Source organism: Lissotriton vulgaris, chromosome 4_1, assembly GCF_964263255.1.
Source record: "Lissotriton vulgaris chromosome 4_1, aLisVul1.2, whole genome shotgun sequence".
Lineage (NCBI taxonomy): Eukaryota > Metazoa > Chordata > Amphibia > Caudata > Salamandridae > Lissotriton > Lissotriton vulgaris.
Genome location: NC_141691.1, coordinates 1,596,145,034 through 1,596,165,266, shown reverse-complemented (window position 1 = coordinate 1,596,165,266; position 20,233 = coordinate 1,596,145,034). Strand labels below are relative to the sequence as shown.

The window sequence follows — 20,233 nt, the reverse complement described above, 5'->3', positions numbered from 1 at the left end:
ATCTTTGTACCATGAGAGGTCAGGAAACCTCGTTCCTGCCAGAGCATGCCGAAGTCATGTACGACTCCGAACGCATAACGGGAATCAGTGTATATGTTAACATTTCTGTTCTTGGCTAGAATACAGGCTCGGGTCAGAGCGATGAGCTCTGCCGCTTGAGCAGACAGTGTATCAATACGATGTGTTTCTTTAACTTCAGTCTCAGTGGTCACGGCATACGCGGCCACTAACTCTCCTGTACTTGTTCTCATACATGAACCATCCACATAAAGTGTCAGGTCTGGATTTGTCAATGGAACATCTGTTAAGTCTCGTCTGGGCTTTGTTACTGCATTAATAATTTCTATACAATCATGTGGAGCTGGATCTGTCATAACTGTAGGTAACAATGTCGCTGGGTTCAAGATACTGCAGCGTCTGATTTCTATGTGTGGTTGGAATAATGTCAATTCGTAACCTGTAAGTCGTGCTATAGTCAAGTGTTGAGTCTGGGTTCTGTTTTTACTCGGATCCCTTCAGTAACTAATTCGTTTTCTTGCTCTTTATCTGATTCTTTAAGTCTGTCTTCTCTACGAAGTGCTTTGTCAGCACGCTTACGTGATTCCTTACGCCAAAACTCTATGGCGTCCTTCTGAGATTGTCTAGCTTTCTTTTTCCATAATGCTTCTTCTACCCTCATGATGCACTCGGCATCCCACGTTCCGGTAACAGGCCATCTGTGTCTTTCGTCTAGGTGTTTGGTGTAATCGGCCCATAAATCTAGATATAATATGGCATCTATGCCGTGTTTTTGATACATAAAATTGCCTGGAGTGTCCCTAGGGGGGATAGGAATTTCTTCCTCCAGTAACCCTTTCCTAGTTCCTATCTGTTTTAACTTGTTAAAGAACGGCATCTTGTTTACTTATTACTGAACACTAGATCTTTATTCCCTAATACGAGTTTACAGCTAGTTGATACAAGAAACACAATAATACACGTTTGAACAGTCACATTCATACCACAACATTAATCACATAACACATTGTAGACATAGATAACTAACCCCCTATACTAGATGTACTGCTCAACAGTACGGATACACTGGTGTAACAGTGCAGAAATTCGGAATACTTGATATACTGCTAAACAGTACAGATACACTGCCTAAAAACAGTGCAGACCGGACTTGCGTACCCAAACCCGTCTAGATACGACCCAGCAATGGTACTCACCGGGAAGCACGGAAACAGAAGGCCTCGGAAAACTCGACTGGACTCGACTCGGAAACTTCGGAAAACTTCGGAAAACTTCGGAAAACTTCGGAAAACTGGTGGGCCTCTTCACACCTCGGACCTTGCTTCTTTCGGCTGGGCTCCGGTCGGGATCCTCCGCACTCCTCACCGCCTCGTCTGGGCACTGATCGCAGTCTTCGTCACCTCCGTGGGTCAGAGGGGGATGCAGGAAATCCTGCCAGTACACGTGTAGACCGTCTAACTGATGGCAGGGGACACGGATTGCAACGCACCTACCGGCGCGTGAGGTGGGGGAGGGGTCCCTATTCGGGCGCCAAAATGACGTAAATAATTAATTTACTCTCTTAATTTCTATGCAGGTAAGTACTTAATCAATAATAACTCAATCAGAAGGAAAGAAAACAGAGTCCGTGGTGTTAGAGTTTCTAAGGGTTTTATTCCTCATAAAGGAATCAGGATATCATGTTCTGACCACCACAGGGGTGTCAGAAGGGATAGATGAGCGCGCTCTCGTTTATTATCAATACATAGCTTATATACTTGACTTATATCATAGGAGTCAATGTAAGAGGCGTAACAGCTGAGAGAAGACAAGATAACAGTATACACGTGGTACTAGTACATCATCAAGAGGCGTAAACTAGGCGTGAACCAGAGGTGTGTGCTAGAAACGTCACTGATAGGTGACGCAAGTGGGTGGCACCAAGGGGTGGTGCTAACAGAATGTTGCAATGTCAGCAGAAAATCGGAAGCTTGGATGCGCGCGCAGCTGCATGACGTGTGATTGACGGGGTGCAGGGGACTTGACATTTACACTGACGGAAAGAGACAGAAGTCTGGCATGTCAGATCAACTTGTACTTCTATCATATCTGATATCTGATGTTTAGGAACTATACTATCTGGGCGGAAAGGTCTCTAGGGCAGAAGCTATTCTATGCTAACTGTGGATGCGTGTATAAGCGCCTAAGTGTCTACATGTAGAGCGTGGGGGCACGGGGCCTTCCTTGGAAGCATGGCAACGGAGGCTATGAATTACTTGCATTAAGACGGGTCGGTCCTTTGGCTCTGCAGCTGGAGAGGATGTTTACAGGATCTAGTAGGCAGGAATGTATTCTCGGGGAGCGGAACAGATAACTCGAAGGTTATAGTCAGTCTTGGCAGAAAGCAGGCTTGAGCTGAGCGCGAGGGGCCGCGCTGAAAGTAGGACAGAGTTCACGGGTACAGAGGTAGCCTGGGCAGAGTCAGGAGCCACAAAAGAGGTTCAGATGGCAGGAATTCAGGGCCTACTCTTGCTAGAGCAGGAAAAATACGAAAAGTGTACTACAAAAAGACGGTGGCATAGCATACTTAGGAACGGACCATATAATCCATTTATGGTGGATCTGAAAGAGGACAAGTTAACGGTGGACGCAAATGTATTTGCGTCTTCATAGCTGGCACAGGAGGGAAGTTACATGTACTTTAAGCTGGTACATGGAGTCGGTGGGGTACGCGCTAGGGAACACATCATGACCAAAATTTAATTTTCCTCATGGCAAGGAGTTCTAGAGGAAGCGTGTTACTCCAAGAGCTGACGGCTTACCTCTTTCTGACCACAGGTAGAAAACAATGCTTTTAAAACTCTCTTTTGATTTCTTCTTTCTGCCAATTGTAAATGTTTTTCTTTATAATTACATCTTTCTCTATTGCACACAAACTGTGAGTACTGGAGAAATGTGTGCATCGCCAAATACATTCTGTAGAATAGCTCAAAAGTGTATGAAAAATCCCTTCCTGACCATTCCGCTCTGGAGGATAAACTCCAGGCGGACGCCATCCCTGAAAGGGCAATTTCAACAATTTATCGAAAACTCATACATATTATACCAGACCCCCTGGTAGCCCTTCGTGCGGCTTGGATAGACGACCTAGGCAATATAGACGACAAGGAATGGACAGAGGTACAGCAACGCCTCAGATAAATTGCAATCCGCACAAGATTTAGGCTGGTGCAGCTCAAGATATTATACCATGCATACTACTCATGCACACTATTGTACAGATGGGGGAGGACACTAAATATGAGCGCAAAATCCGTTCCGCTCGCGGATTTTGCGAATTTTCGGTAAATTCGCGATCCGCGAACTCCCGCGAATTTACCGCGAATTCGCAAATCCACGAGCGGCGGATTCCGGGGGCAAAAGTTGAAGCCCGGCTGGCCTGTCAACTTAATTAATTAATTAATTAATTGCAAGTTTATATAGCGCTAGGATCGACTCCCGGAGGAGTATCTCCGCGCTTCGACCCCTGCGAAACCCTTCCTGGCTTCCCTGAGAGATGGTCCCTTAATGGGTATCTCCAGGGTGAGACCAGGCATCCCCGGCGGTCTGGTGGGGCCGTTAGTGCAGATGAGGCAAGCTTATGCCCAGAGTTGCCGAGTGTGATCGCTGATCAGAGTGGGCACCGAGGCGAGAGAATTATCGAGTCCGCTGACCCTGGTCCAGAAACCTGCCGCGTCGGGAATCGAACCCTGGTCCCGGGCCGTCCTCTGCTCTCGGGTCTGCCGCCTCTAACCAGTGAGCCACACTACTGCACTGTAACTTGTAACTATTTTACGATGGCGCCGGCAAGCTGCCAGCGGCATCCTAAAATAGTTACTAAGTTAGCTTCAACAGGAAGCTCTAATAGAATCATTTTATCTATTAGAGCTTCCTGTTGAAGCTAATTTAGTAAGTATTTTAGGATGGCGCTGGCAGCTTGCCGGCGCCATCGTAAAATATTTACAACATGCCCTTCCTGTGAGTGACTCATTCATCAGCCCAAAAACAATCGTGAGCGTCGTCGAGGCAGGTGTGCCTTCTTCCCAAATCTACTGTGGAAAATCAGCTGTGATGCTGGATAGAGGCTTTTGCATCCTTGACTTTCACGAGCGCAATACCCGTGCTGTTCCTGTGACCAGGAGCTTCTTTCTCTTCATCTGCTGAACTGATCTTTCTCTGACCTTTTATACACACAAGAAGCATGTGTGAACTCGCATGGAAGCCCTGCCCGTTTGGCCCCGCCCACACACTCGCGGTTTGCACCGTCTTCACGCCATTCACCCACTATGATGGACAGCTCACTCAAGGGACCCCTCTGCCCTTCGGGGCGCCTGACTTTGGGCTTGGAAGCCCCCCCCCACACACACACTCGCAGTGTGCACCGTCTTCCCACCATTGACCCACTATGATGGACAGCTCACCCAAGGGAACCCTGCGCCCCTCGGGGCGATTGCATAGTAACACACACATGGCCGCTGAAAGCCGTGGAAAATCAGCTGTGATGCTGGATAGAGGCTTTTGCATCCTTGACTTTCACGAGCGCAATACCCGTGCTGTTCCTGTGACCAGGAGCTTCTTTCTCTTCATCTGCTGAACTGATCTTTCTCTGACCTTTTATACACACAAGAAGCATGTGTGAACTCGCATGGAAGCCCTGCCCGTTTGGCCCCGCCCACACACTCGCGGTTTGCACCGTCTTCCCGCCATTCACCCACTATGATGGACAGCTCACTCAAGGGACCCCTGCGCCCTTCGGGGCGCCTGACTTTGGGCTTGGAAGCAACCCCCCCCCCCCACACACTCGCAGTGTGCACCGTCTTCCCACCATTGACCCACCATGATGACCCACTATGACGGACAGCTCACCCAAGGGAAGACAGGATTATACAAGCCTGGTGTAGTGGGAACCAAATGGCTGCAAATGCTGCACCAATGGCACAGGTGACAGGTCTTCAGTTTAACACCGCATGCTGAGAAATGTGGTCTGACGGGTGGTAAGAGAGTTACCACAGCTTTCACACATTTTTCAAGTAAAATTACCACCAGAATTATGCTTCTGGTAATAGCGCGCCTTTTTACACTGTGAGAGGGCACTTTAATGCAACATGGGTGCCGTAAAATAGCCCGAGATAAAGCAGATTTGTTGCTAATCTACTATTAACTCTTGTATTTGCTTGAATGAGGACCTATATTTTTAAGAGGGAGCATCAGAAGCAACAGTATTTTTCGTGGTATCACACAGTAAGACAAGGCGGGCGCAAGCCATTTTCAAATACTTCAGGGCGCATTGCTAATAAGCGGAGAAGTGTTTTGTAGTGTTGCAGATGCAGTGCTGTTATAAATAGTGCTGGCTGTAAGTGGTGGCAATGTCGTAGGTTCACTACTGCTGTTGCGGTGTTGATGTTGCATTAATGTGGTTGTTGTGATGCACTTGTATGTGTGATGGTTTTGAAGGTTAATCCGTTCAATGGTTCCTTATTAAGTGGGGTGCAGCCAATGAGTTCCTCACATCTTTGCTGTATAATATTTGCAATGCAAAGGGGACTCTTTTTTCGAATGAAAACTGTATTTATATTAATTAAATCCCCATTATTTTTCTAATTTTGCATGGCGACTCAGTCGATATTCCCTTGTCCTTTATGTAAAGTGCATTGACAGACTTGGAGCCTGTCTGCATTTTCCAAAACCACAAACAAACAGACACATATAAATGACTCATACAAAGGCACATGGACGGTCCCCTACACCACAGTAAGGGAGGAAGATGATGTTCCAATGGGAATCCCTTCTACGTATAGCGCTCGTGTTTCATTTGGTCCCAGAAGCACAACACAGACAGATACTCATCAATATTGTTCTGACGGTATCTTGTCGTCACAGTTCCTAGTATTAATCGGTGCCATGGAGCTGGAAGAGCTGACTCCGCGAGCTATGCAGCTGTCCTGGCGGTGATTCCCAGTGGAACCTTGAGCATGAGTTATGGTAAGGCAAAAGAAAGGGAATTCACAGGACAGACACCTCTATAAATATATACTTAAATGCAATCAGCATTTTCTGGAACACCATGTGCATTGTATGGAAAACATTGCAGTATGTGCACTTGCTAATTCATCTTTTGCACAATTTCTCATGGGATATAGGGAAAAATGTAATCATCAGCAACTATGAATATGGAGGTATAGGTCGCTAAATCATGAAGGAAATAAAAGGAGGCACAGCTTGTCCTTTTGAAAGTGTGCATTCAAAACCATTTCAACAAAATGGTCAGAAGCCCACAGACTAAATGAACAGCCCCAAGACCTGGAACCCCCACTGTAGCACATTTGTTATATCGCATCACAAAAGTATTGTATCCATCAATGTTACTACTACTTCACAAGGTAGGTCTAGATAAGCAGATGTGGCAGTGAAAAAAATAAATATATGTTTACCTTGCCACTGGATTGGTAGACAATGTGGTGGATGCAATTTTATTGCAAGTGGGTATTATCGACCCCAATATAGTGTAATACAACCCAAGATCCACACATCGCTAGGTCCGCTGTGCTCCACTGCAGCTCTTAATCAAGTTATTTTATCCCAGAATCATGACACAAGGACAAGGTGAGAGTATGAAAGTGCTCAATGAGCAACACCCAGCTTTTAGCTTTAATTATTCCAACACAAATCTCAGAAGAATAATGTGCATCTGAAGGCAGTGACACATGGCTGGTTAACAATTGTGGAGAGTCCCAGAAGAAAGCATATTAATGCCAATAAGCCTACAGTGTGTTCGGTATTACTAATTGATGACTCCTGTCATAGCACATACTACAAAAACCGGATCATTTTGATTAGTTTCCCCGCTTTTGTCACAGGCAAACTTATATTATTATTGTGACACAGGATCCAGAACAAGACAAAAGTCTTCCAACACACCCTGACCAGGGATGAGGGAAGAGCTGCTGCAGCTCTCTTTTCAGCTAGCCACATCTTCCTCCACACATCCAATGGTTATGTTACAGTAGCAAGTCCCTCCACTGCACTTTTTAAACTTTTCCCTCTCAGAAGTGAGCAACCACAAACGGCTAATGACAAACGCTGTGCTACACAAAACATTGAAGTGATACACCACAGTCCATTCCGGCTTAAGTGGTATAATGAAGCAAAGATCAACCCAAGACCTTTCGACAGTTCACAGGCCATGGATGCTTGTAACACCTCTGTTGTTTGAGCATTGGGTACTTTAGTCTGCCTCATCTCTATCAGATCCCTGTTTATGTAATCAGAGTGTGCTGCTTCTGTCACACAGTAGCGTCTCTTAAATCTGCGTGACTTCTGGGACTGTTAGTGCACGGTGCTGATTAAAGTTGTACCAACTCACTGCTACATTTGAAGACATTCTTTCAAGCGTAATATGAATGGGGTTGAAGCCATGTTACTTGTGCTTCACATGAACAGATGACCTTGAATCTTATTTAGCGCATAAGCAACCACTCTTCCTGCTTTCTTGGGACAGAAATTCATCTTCTTCTAGAGCTTTGCGGAATAGCGGATCGTGCTTCCAGTTCGGACTTCAGGACTTAATTGCTCTGTCCTGTATCAGCAACCCCTAAAAGTCTATTTAGGGCCCCATGAAGAACAAACTTGAACAATCAATTGCATAATTCTGTGGTATGTATTTCTCATTTCCGCATCTGGCAGTGGCAACAGCCAGCAAGAGTATATTTATCATTTACATGTAGCTTCAACATGAGCCTCCTTGGAGAAGTTCCAAGGGGTTGAGAAGACACTCCGACTTGAAGCAACTTTGTTCCATGAAGAAGAAGACCTGATCATTGAGGACTGCTAGACTAATCCAAGAATCATACATCATGCTTTGGCCTCTGGCACCACCCAATCTTATGTGGAGCACTTCTACAGATGTAGCATATTCATTGGACGCGGTCTTAAATCTGCTCCTGCATTGTTGAACTGAACTATGTAAAAGTTGGTAAGCACAAAGTGAAACTTTATTCAGTGGGTCTACCTTCTCCTACATGCTGGTTAGCTTGCATCTTTCCTCAGCTTTTGTTCAAGATTTCCACTGCCTTAGATATTAATGAGTTCCTAAAAAAACCTTTCTTAGAGTTACCATATTCTAAATGTTTACGAATACAAATATTGCTATCTCAGTTGGCTTAGTTTTGTTCCCTTAACATCTTCATGACTTTTTCTGGTATAATCTTTCATTATATAAGATTCCCTTTGACTGGACATTTAATTCTCTATCGTTTGATTGTTGTGCACTTGTGCTCTATCTTTCTTGCATCCACAGCACCTTTTGTAGGGAAATACATTGAGAATGAATATGTTACTAAATGTGGAGGCAACAATAAACAAACAAGTCTGCCACACCTGTGCAGTGTCAGCTGATGACTTTTGACATTCATGTGTGTAAGCCATTTGTGACATCATGGAGCTAGCAACATAAGGTGTTCAGGGTGAGGGGGGTTCCCCTTGAGAAAAATTTGAAAAATAAGAGGTCAATTTTAGAGCACATTTTTTAAACAAATTTGTTTAAAAGCTATGACCCTCCTCAAGTATATGCAACTAGGATCAGGATGTTGCTGACCAGTGGTGGTGCATCCATTAGGGCGCTGTGGTGTTGCCCCACAAGCCGCCCGCACCCGCAGCTCCCTCGGCGTCTGTGAACTTAAGTAAACTGACTCAGTTTACTTAAATTCAGAGACGGCGTGGGAGAACTGACAATCATGTCAGTCAGCATGACGTCAGACTGCCCAAACCCTTCACAGTCTGAAGGGGGTGGGCGGTTCAACGTCATGTTGACTGACATGCATGATGCATTGTCAGACCGGGGGCAGGCAGCACCACAAGTGTGCATGACTGGTGAAGGTCGGTGAATTTTTATGCCGTGCCCAGTCATGAGCACTAGTGTCTGCTCTGGCTGGCGCATGCCCATTAGGAGAGCGAGGGTTGATCAAAGGCTCTGCTCTCGGTCTCCTAATGAGCAGGCAGGCGGCAAGTAACCCTGCTCTAAGCCAATCCTGGCGCTGCAGGAGCAGCGCCAGTATTTGCTGAGGGGTTGCCGATCCAGTGAAGGCGCCAAGGGCCCAGCAGAGGTGGCGCAGGCCGACTGTCAGGTAAGTTATCTTTCTATTTTCTTTTAATTCCCTGGCCCACATCCCCACGAACCCTCACTCTCTGCGTGTAGCGATGCGAGCTGCGACTGTTGCTGACGGAACTGCATGCTGGTTGCTCAGACCTGTTCATTTGCAAACTGTCTTGTTGTTCTGCCCCTAATGATCAAGTCCACTCTTACTGAAGGGCCTTTTGCATACTCAGAGGCCTGTAAATGGAGCTCTTCTCCCTCACACCCTCTCCAGACATGGGTTGCAAATCCATGGCCTTGCAGCCAGCTCCCCTACCAGCTCCTTGTCATCTCCCTCAGAGCTGTCAAAGTCTTCATCTGGAATCACCCAGAGCACTAATACTTTCACAGCAATTACTGTACTGAGGAACCACATCCAATTATCCACCAGCAGGCATCAGCCATAGTTTAGGCCCAGGGTTATCTAGCTCACCCTTCTTTCTGTCAAGACAAGAGATGCAATGATTATACTTCCTACTGTCTCGCTAACAGTGGATACGGAGAGGCCTTAAGACAGGGAATATAGCCTTGCAGAGGTAAAAGTGACCGCTCAGTTTGTGGTGTACCTCTACTGACACGTGAGCGTAACTTGTACAACAACTGTTGCCTATTCTAAATAAATGTAGAAATATTGCTCTCCTAATGTTAATGTTGCATTTCTGTCTGTTGTGTGTGCTAAAGAAGCTAGGGAAAATATGTCACTATACAGAAGACAGACCTAGGGCATTTACCAATGTTTGTTAAGGGCTACGTGAACGCAGGCTAGAATGTTTTCTTTCAGGGAATATTTAGTATTCCAATCCCATCTGACCAAAGGCTGCTGCATGTGAGCTTGAAAAGAGGTTAGGAAATATAACGACTCTGAATACCTTAGCTAACCCAAGAGAGTTTTGCATTCTAAATAAAGAAACCCTGTAACTTCAGCCTTCACCGCTCCATGGCTGAACATTGTGCTCTGAGCAACCTTCAGTTACTGTTCCCAATGTCTCAGATGTTTCCTGGCACATGTATGAAACTATACTAGCCAACTCCTGACCTCGAATGATCACATGGCCCACTTCTTCGGTCACTGAGCAAATACATTTGTGGGAGATTTATCTGTGAAGCAGCACTTCTTGGAGTGGCACTTCCAAGAAATGTGTGTAGCCTGCTTCCTTCCTATCTCTTAACGCACTGCTGCACTTTAGCCCACAATTAGGCTGTCAAACTTCTTTTTTCACACGATGGGTGAACCCAAAATAGAGCTCTTGTTTCTCATTATTTTTGCTTTTTTCCCATTCTCAGCGTCTTGCTTTACTGATATGCTACTTGTAAGATGGTTTCATGTCCACTGTTGGTTTGATTTTTTATACTTAGGCCTTCATTGTGAGTGGCTCACAATGTCGACTGTAGTCAGTGCTCAACTAGTGCACACTTTACATACAGATATAGCATGGTCTAATATTTATCGGGTGCCAATTTGAGCCCCATTCCTAGCTATGGACTTCCTAAAGGGAGATAATGTTCTAGCAGCATGTTATTTTCCATTCTAAGGATCATCAAGTCTGAACGTGCATTAAATACCGCATGAAAATCATACAAGCTAAATTTGTAGGGTGCGTTATCTTAGCCCCCATTGTAAGATCGATTTAAATGCAAACTAAGTTTGAGCCTAAACCACTATTGGTACACACAATGTACTGAGGGCCTTATTAACTTTGTGGAGTCCAGTTTAGAATGAGCAATGAAAGAGGCTGAAGCATTGAAAACAAGTGCTTAATTTGTAAAAAAAAAAACATAAGTGCCAGGGCTGTGTCAGGAGTACACTGCAGCTTGCACCACACATTGCCACTGCTATGCTGCCAATGAGAGTACAAGTGTGACCATTAAGAATATTCCAAGTGCCCTAAACTATAAGATTGGTCTGAGTAGCAAGTAAAAGTGATTTTAATGTATGTTGAATCAGTAATTAACTGTTGTTGTGGTCATCTCTAAATTAGCCAGACAGCGTCACCTTGTGACAGACTTTTACAAACGTTGATGTTAACATTTAAGTGCCAGTGCTGAGCACCAGACACCACCGGTTCAAATTAAGCATTGATTGAAACAGGAAAGTTAACAGTTTTGTCTTCGAGTGTACCTTTGCCATTTCCTTTCTTTTTCAAAGTCAGCTATCCCACAGTCTCTCAGTTTGTTCTCTTCTTTTCCACAATGCAAGATAACACTTAGTATGCTTGAATAGTTTAAACATAGACACTGATTCAAGCTAATGCCGAACACGTTCTGAATTGAATAGTAACACTTTTGTAATTCTGTTTCTTTGCAGAATGAACCTATTCTAGATTCACATACTGTGCCATATCTTGCTAACCAGATGTTGGGTCCAGAAGTGTTCTTAGAAATAGCTACAACATTTTTTTGTTTTGGGATTAAACCATAGGGGGAGCACTATGACATAATGTAAGCCCACAATTCCCCAGGAAGTAGCCAAAGCAGCGGCGCCTCATTAGGGCAGAGGAGCGCCGCCCCCGCCACCACCCTCAAATAAAATGGCCTTTAAACCTGTTTTATTTTAATCCCCTGGACCTGTCCCCAGGACTCTGACGAGTCTTGGGGTGGGTCCAGGGGATGACACTGCTGGTGTAATAGTGGTAGTAAACTCCACCCACTATGCATGATGGTTTGGCCAGCCATCTCAGGCCGGCCAAACCATCATGCGCAGTGAAGCTCTCTCCAGCCCCAGCTGTGTTGCTGGGGCTGGAGAAAGCAGGCACAGGCTCCAAGTCTAACTGAGAGCGCAGTCATAGCACTCAGGCCAGTCCTGATGATGCTTTAATACAGAGTCAGGATTGGCAGCAGTGCTGTCTTGGAGCCTGTCCCAGAACCAGAAAGAGCCTGGATGCGGGAGACGGAGGTGTTAGCTGTGGCTTTGGTAATTTTTTTTCATTTTAATTTTCGATTCCCTATGTCTCTCCACCTCCCTACTTGGCCCGCCCCACCCTGCCACTTTGGCAGGAGACTGGCCGCTGTCATTATTGATTTTACAATCTTAAGCACAGCAACAATATTGCTAATTCTGTATGGGAAGTTCAAAAACTGTTTCTATAAAGTATAATTTTGCATCATTTTTGATGTGGTGTCCAGTATCATGGAGGCAAGGTCAGCTGAGAAGTTAGGCCATCCCATTCTTTGATCAGAAAGCACAGAACCAATTTACAGATGTGTTGTTTGCATCCCCTGACCTACAATATCTATTTGGTATTTTAGTCACTGAGACCATTGTTAGCATTTAATATACCAACAATGCATCTATCAGCTGCCTCAGCTCTACCTTCCATCTGTCACATAAGGCGACCAAGCCTAGGTTGCGACACAGAATATCAGTTGCTAAAATCTGGTCTGCAGTGTTGTAATGCTGTGTGTTTAAGATATAGAACCTTAATGTGGTGCATTTACATGTGTTGTGTTTTAGCCTGAGTAGGATTCCTAGCTTGGCAGTTGGTTCTAGGCTAGCAGAAGGGATCACGCTCTGGCAGGCTTCAAATTAACACAGACTTTGTTCATCACAGTTGGAATCTCCAACGTATTTACAACATTTTGGTGACAACCAACCAGTCAAACAGCCTGGGAGGTGGAAGTGATAACCAAATCTAGTGTGCCACAGCTGTGGGCCACACTCGGAGGGGCACATTGTTTCTTTGCTGAGAGGAAGGAATCACGCTCTGAAAAGTTGTAAATTAATTAATACTTTGTTCATCACAGTTGGAGTCCTTGCCATCTTTACAACACGCATATATGGAAGCAAAGGAGTTAGGTCCTTGGTGGGACTGAGGGAGGGGGCTGGACCATATATAGTCAAAGACAAAAAAGATGCCCACACCCTCTTATCTTGATATGAAAATCAATTAATGGATACCAAGTATAATTTTATGAAACTTGGTATGGTACTTTTATTTATACCTGTTACTCTCGTTTTTTTGAATTATTTTTATAAGAACTTTTGTTTTTTGGCAAAAATAGATACACATTACCACATTGTTCTACAATTAAACAATTTTTCAAAGGAAAAACAAATTTAAAACAATACCGCAGTAACACAGAACAATACACATTATCAACAAACAATTCATAAGTTTTTGTCAAATTGAATTCATACTTGTGGACAAAACAAAGCAAAGTACAACCAAGAGCAAAGACAAAATGTATAAATCTCAATGAGTCACTCAATGATACTAATAGCTCTTGCAAGTGTGCCGACACGTTTCAGGTTTGAATGGCAAGTTTTTGAACCCTCATCAGGGCTTTGTTATTTGTCTGTATCTTTCAGGCAGTGTGTTTTAATTACATGGATCGGGGGGACAATGCTTCAAAATTGCGATCTCACTGCGCATCATCCGACGCCTTGTGAAGGGAGGAGGTTGTGGTCATAAAATGAATCGACCTTATCTTGTACTTCAAAAGGGATACGATCTCCTACTGGTGCTGGCGCTAAACTTCAGTGGGAAGACCGGTGATCTGGTCCGGATTCAGGTACACGTTTGTGCAACCCACAAAATGTCCTTGTATTTCTTTACGGCACACTGAATGTGCGTATCTCCAAGCGTCACTCGCAATCCTCACTCAAAAGACTCCCACTCTTTACAACACGCAGCATGTGCCCAGACATCTAAAAATGCGTTGTTCTTTTAAGAGTGGTTAAAAAAGCAGGATACTTATAACAATTCTACATTGCTCATTGCCTCATGGTGACATGCTTTGTGTGGCAATATGTTTTTTATTGATGATTCTCCAGCATTTCACATTGTCAACCTACATATAGATGGTGGTTACTTCACTGGGCAATATAAGCTAAAATAATGATTAGTAATAAACATTTTAAAGGTGATCTGTCTGATGGATTAATTTAAATGGCAGACCAGAAGAACGTATTTTACCAGCGTTATATGTAGTCACTTTCTGTGTCACTAATGTCTGTCATAACTATTCTGTGAAGAGAAATGTTTTTTCAAGCAAATTCCGGATTGGAACCAGTGTGGAACCTTGGGGTATGCATGACTTACTGGCAGGCAGAAAACTGCTAGTGAAAAGAGAGTAAGCATGGGCGGAAAATTCGTTCCGCTCGCGGATTTTGCGGATTTTCGGTAAATTCGCGATCTGCGAACGCTCGCGAATTTACCAAAAATCTGCAAATTCGCACGCAGCAGATTTTTTTTTCTTGGTGATACAATTTTGCGGCGTGCGGCGTAAGTTCGCAATTGCGAACATGTTGGTGCGGCGGGCAGCAACAATCTCGCACTCGCGAAATTACAAAATTTGCAATTCTGCACAAGAAATCCACTAGCAAGCAGCATAGACCTTCTGAAAATGATGATTTTTATCAGAATAACTCCTCAGGTTGACATTTGCCTGCCCTTTTTTGGATTTGAGGCCTTTTGACTTTCTTTGGATCACTTTTGGATTAAAAATCAACTTTCACAAGTAAGTTTGTTTGGGGCATTACATTTGCTGTTCTGCAGAAAAACGAGTTTTGCTAAACTGAAAGCACTCAGCAGGTGCAAAAGTTCAAATTCATCATTAGTAACCATTCCCTGTAGTGCTTCCTGACTGGGGCCCCTCCAGAGTTCAGTTGCTAGTTGCAACAATTGTATGACCCTGCTCTGACCCTCACAGCCGGATCATAGAATAGCTACAAGTAGGCCACAATGGTCCTGGAAAAAAAAATTGCACTGCAACAGAAAGCAAATTACAGATAAGGAAGCAGGTGCCAGACTGGAATTTTAAAACAGTGACACATTATTAAATCAACCCCAAATTAATTCTTGTCAGTTGAAGCAGGGCAGGTGTGCTTGCTTTTTCCCCCATAATCTACAGTGATGATGATGAACCAGAGGGTGGCATTGATGTACCAGAGGGTGGCATGGGTGAAACAGAGGGTGGCAGTGTTGAAACAGAGGGTGCTGTGAACCTGTGATGATGAACCAGACGTAGAAACAACATAGCCGCGACCGTTGCGTGCCGACAAGTAAGTTCGCAATTGCGAACTGGTACAAAATCCTCGCGAACTGGCAGAAACCCTTGCGAACACTATAAAAACAAAAAAATCTGCAAATTTGCGAGAATTCGTGGATTTTGCGGATTGCGAGTTCGCAAATACGCAAATTCGCGAACGCCAGATTCGCAAAATTCGCCCATGCTTAATGGAGAGCTCTGTGTGACATGGCTTGGCCCAATTTGCTACCCTTGCCTTCCATAAAAGATCAAATTATCTGAAATTGAGCAAATCACTAATTCCACATACATCATTCCCCACATCTGCCAATATTGGGAGCAGCTGAAACAAACAAAGCAAGGAGTCAGTGGCCAGAGCTAGAGATGCAATGGAGGATGAAGGACTGATGCTCTATATCCAAACTTTCATAATACAGACACACTAGAGCAGCAGTGGCCGACTGCTCTGGTATTGAGGCTTCACCGTCCCTATTTCCTATAACCTAATTTTTTCACTTTGTAATTACTTATAGTATTATGCACAGTCAGCCACCACTTGTGTAAATCAAGCAGCTACGCACTTTACAGATGCTCATGTACATCTGGGACCAACAGCTTTGAGTCGGACCCAAGCCATCCCTATTAAATGCGCTGAACATTTTAAGAAGGTAAATGAAAAATAAAATACAAGAAACATGCACCAATCCTCATTCTTGTGCACATGAGAGCTAAGGTTGAAGCTCTCTTGTGGATCTGGCTATGGCTCTTTGAACTATGAAATGTTACTAAATTCCCTGCTCTGTGAATTTTGGGATAGAGCAAATTCAGTTCTGTTGGTGTTCTTTCACATGTGGCTAAGTAAAAATAATAAACCGAACTGGTGTGTGAGAAATTATTTTTCAATTTAAATATTAATGCTTAACATAAGTTTGGTTCAGCTAGCAAACCTAAGCTACATTATTGCATTTCTTTTCATTTACTTTTCAGAAACTCCTCCAAATTCAGCTGCAGTCACAGTGTCTGCGTCTCTGTTTGTAAACAAAACTTTATTTTTGCTCCCTTAGCCAAGCAGATGTGTTTGAAACATTTGAAGGTTAAGAGCAAAATCTCCGTAGTGATGTATGTGCAAAACACTCTATTGTATTAAGTTGTGTTTCCCTTCTTTCTGTCCAAATAAAATCCTTTGCAAGTAGGTTGTTGGAACATAATTGGCATTGGTTCCTGATAGCTGGAAGCACACTTTATTGCCCCCTCTGTTAAAAAAAACTTGTCAGCTGACCCAAAAGCCATAAGCAATTTTAGACCAAACTCTCTCCTGCCCACAGTTGCTAAACCTTTGGGGAAATGGGTCAACAGGCAGCTAGCACTCTTCCTGAGTCTAACCTCCTTCTGCCTGTCTCCCAATCAGTCTTTTGTGCAGGTTACCGTACCGAGTCTGTCCTACTCGACGTATCAGATTTCATAAAGTAAACTCTTGACCAGATTTTACCAGTTATGGTCATGCTTTTGGATCTGTCCTTGGCGTTCAATACTGTTTCCCATGACATCTTGTTAGACAGACTTTGGAGGACCTGGCTCTGCTTTGGCTCAAATCCTTCCTGAAAGATCAGTCTCAGGCAGGCTTCCTACCTCCTTTTATTACCTCATCCAAGCCACTTGAGTGCGGCGTGCCGCAAGGCTTGGTGTTCAGCCCACTCTTTTTAATATTTACCTTGAGCCACTGGCTAAACTTGTGGAGACCTTGGCAGTGTGGGTGGTCTCCTATGTGGATCACACCCAACTCCTCCTGGCTTTTTATGAAACATGCCAACAACCCTGAGTTCTTTCAAGCCCTACTAAAAGGCAATGGTGGAATGGATAAGTCAAGTCAAGTCAAAAAAGTCTTTATTGCGATTATTCATCATAAAAGACATTCTAAAACAGTAATTCATGATCCATACAATGGATAAATGGTAGCTGCCTAAAGCTTAATTTAGAGAAACCAAAATCCTCTTCTTTGGCACCAAGCTCGCTAAGGAGACTAGCATATGGTGGCCGTCCGATTTGGGTGCTCCTCCCCCACCTCTGACACTGGTGGCTAGGAACTTAGGGGTAACATTTTATTCTAATTTCTCCTGGCCCTTGTTTTGGGCCTGTGTGGAAGGCATTGCTTAGGAAGAAATGGGAGGCTGCAATTCTATCTCAGCCATTCCAAGGTTCCCTTCTGGTCTCCAGCAGTCTTGGTGAAGTGGGTACATAAGTCTCTGCACTTCCATCCGCTCCCCTGGGTCTATATAGAACACGTGGATCCAGTGGAAGCTATAAAAGGAGCTATGTAGCTATTTCGCCACTGCTCAGCACTGTGACATCAAAAACAACAATTTGTTTTTTTAATTTGAAAACCTAGGCATGATCATAATTTATGCAGATTGTGCATAGCATAGGCAAATGGTAGCTACAGATTGCGTATACCATACGAGTGCAGAAAAGAAAGATTTTGTAGACAATAGGAGTGCATTATTTATCTGGAGATGTTTCCCTTACTGAAATATGGGACATAGGGTGTCTTCCTAACGTGAGCTTGGAAAAGAGAACACATCATGTGATGTAAGAAGTGTCAGTGAAAGAGATGTATTCTTCTGGGAAGCGAGGCAGGACTGGGAATTTTCTGTAACAACGGAAATGCTTGCTGGAAGTCCCACGACCTTCTTCTGCCTGGGATCTGTGATATAAATAGAAAAGGAACTAAAAGTATTCCATTTGCAAGAAATGTGTGTGTCTTTACCTTTCGATAGCTGGAGACTCTTCTTTGGATGTGCTCAATTTTCTCACTGCAAATGACATTGAATCTATGTTGGAGGTCAGCCGGGATGACTTCGTTCAATGAATTCAGGCTATTGCAATTCTCCACAAATTGCTCATCGCTTTTAGCCAGAGCTTCCAGAAGCTTTCGAGAAGTGAAAAGAAGTGAGCAGTTAAATAAGCGATTTTATACAATGCAGTGATTTTCAGCATTTTCTAATTGTTATTAAATAACAAAAAAATAATACTCTTGAATGTAAGTCTAACAGACCAGCTTATCAAGCTGCATTTTATCAGCAGAAATGGTGACCCTTTCTTTGTCTGGCCTGATGCGCAGATGTTTGAATGGCAGCTTGTTACCAATTCTTTAAGCTATACATTAACCAGACAAGTATTGCTTTCTTACCTCAATACTGTTGGCTGCTTCGTGTATCATTCATCCCTCCTTTGGCGTGCATGCATTAGAAAGCATGAGGCATTTAATTTACATCTCACCAGTACTCTGAATAATCACTCGTTACATGCATAATGTCATAGACACGTTGCATACAGAAAATAATCATTTGTGTTTTAGTTTTACACTGCAGAAGTCTTTTCATAATCGTTTAACCAGGGCTAAAAATGCAATCAACTGCTCTACAGAAAATGACAATGCTTGTTATATTAATCAAACTTGAACCCAGAGTAAAGTAATGTAGAGACTCGAATATGATTTTCCATTTCTAAAGTCGGGATCTCCAACCATCATGCTATATCCTCAGACCAAAGGACCATAGAAAGAAAGATTAAAAATAGTGCGAGGAAGCACAGCTAACAGGTAAGTGCCTTTGTAACAAAAGAAAGGTTATTGTGCCATTATACTGGCTGGGGGATACAGAATGTGCTGTAAAGCGTATGTGCCGGAATGCTAAGTAGTACAATATTGATGTTTTATTTGCATATATTTCCATCTTCATCCGAAAATATTGGTTCGTTTTACATAAGCAATAGTTACATAGGGCTAAAATAAATAGTTATTAAGGGGCATATTATCAAGGGGGTTTATCTCCGCTTTTTTTTTCTTTAAAAGCCAAGAAAGCGGAGATAAAATTATCTCCCTATTACCTAGCTGTCGCTAACACCATTTAGCGACAGCTAGTAGGAGATAGCGACCATCTTGGGCCCCACTTTGCATGTCGGAGAAATTTATCACTAATGACATGCAAAGTGGGCGTGCCAAGATGTTAGCGACTGGAAACAGTCGCTAACATCGCTATCTCCTATTACCAACTTTTGGAGATATTCGCGCTAAGCGCGAATTTCTCCAAAAGCTCACACCTGCCCTGAGCAGTTCTTAGCCATGTTATCCAATGGGAGGTGGATAACATGGCTGAGAGCATTAGCTTGGTAATGCCTGAATAGCGCTGACTTTTCAGCGATATTCATGCATTGCGGCCGATTTTTATCGCATTTGCGATAAACCTTGGTAATACGAAGGTTTATCTGCGATAAAAATCGCCGCAGGTCGGCGATACATTTTTGTCTCTAACCAACCAATAGCGATAATTATCGCTATTGCTTGGTAATATGCCCCTAAGTTCCTCGTACATGCCGGAAGCAATTTATTGCATATTTGGTGAAAGAAAGTGTGTTCCAAAAGTAACATTGCAGATTCATGCTGCTTAGTAAGGCCATGGTTTTAGAAAATATTGTGTTGCATGAATATTACTTGCAACCAAAAGCCACAATATTGCGCCTTCAGAAGAAAAGATAGTTTGTTGTTAAAATGTAGTACTTCTTACATACAGAATGTGCTTCAAAGTGCTTTGGTTAATCTGGAAAAGAGAATGCCAATTTACCCGAGTTTGTACAAATCGATGAGAAAATTGTCTAAAAACCAGATACTTTTGTATCTCTGCAGGAGTTTGAGGTGGGGTAAAGAAACGGAGGAGCTGAATGGAACTGAGCATGCTGACAATACTCACAACTGAATGCGTACAGTTAAAGAAGCACACAAAAATGGTAAATACTTTTTTTCAATTAAATTGTTTATTCTTTGAAATTTCGTATCCATTCAATCAGAACTAGGCCTCACAATGCAGTCATATGTAAGGCATTTTAAAATTTTAAAAAACATACTGGGAAAATGAATAAACTCTATGAGAGGACACAGCTAATCCCAAAACAAACACATGCACGGAGCCACTGACATAAAACTTGAAATTGATTCACCAGTTCCGAAATGTGCAATATTATCGCAACAAAATGCCATTTAAAATAAACACAGAAGCATTAGGCCCGCCCCACAAATATCTGAACAATACTTGGAGACTCGAACAA

The 20,233-nt window shown here is 43.4% G+C and overlaps 1 protein-coding gene across 2 annotated transcripts in view; it reads right to left on the bottom strand.

Annotated features, from left to right (window-relative positions):
• The window catches only part of PREX2 (phosphatidylinositol-3,4,5-trisphosphate dependent Rac exchange factor 2), a 1,248,069-nt gene that overhangs the window by 633,872 nt on the left and 593,964 nt on the right, over window positions 1–20,233 (bottom strand). For both annotated transcript variants that reach the window (XM_086965847.1, XM_086965848.1), the window contains exon 23: window positions 17,898–18,059. In XM_086965847.1, coding sequence (XP_086821973.1) covers window positions 17,898–18,059 — 162 coding nt within the window. The remainder of the gene's footprint in view (window positions 1–17,897; window positions 18,060–20,233) is intronic.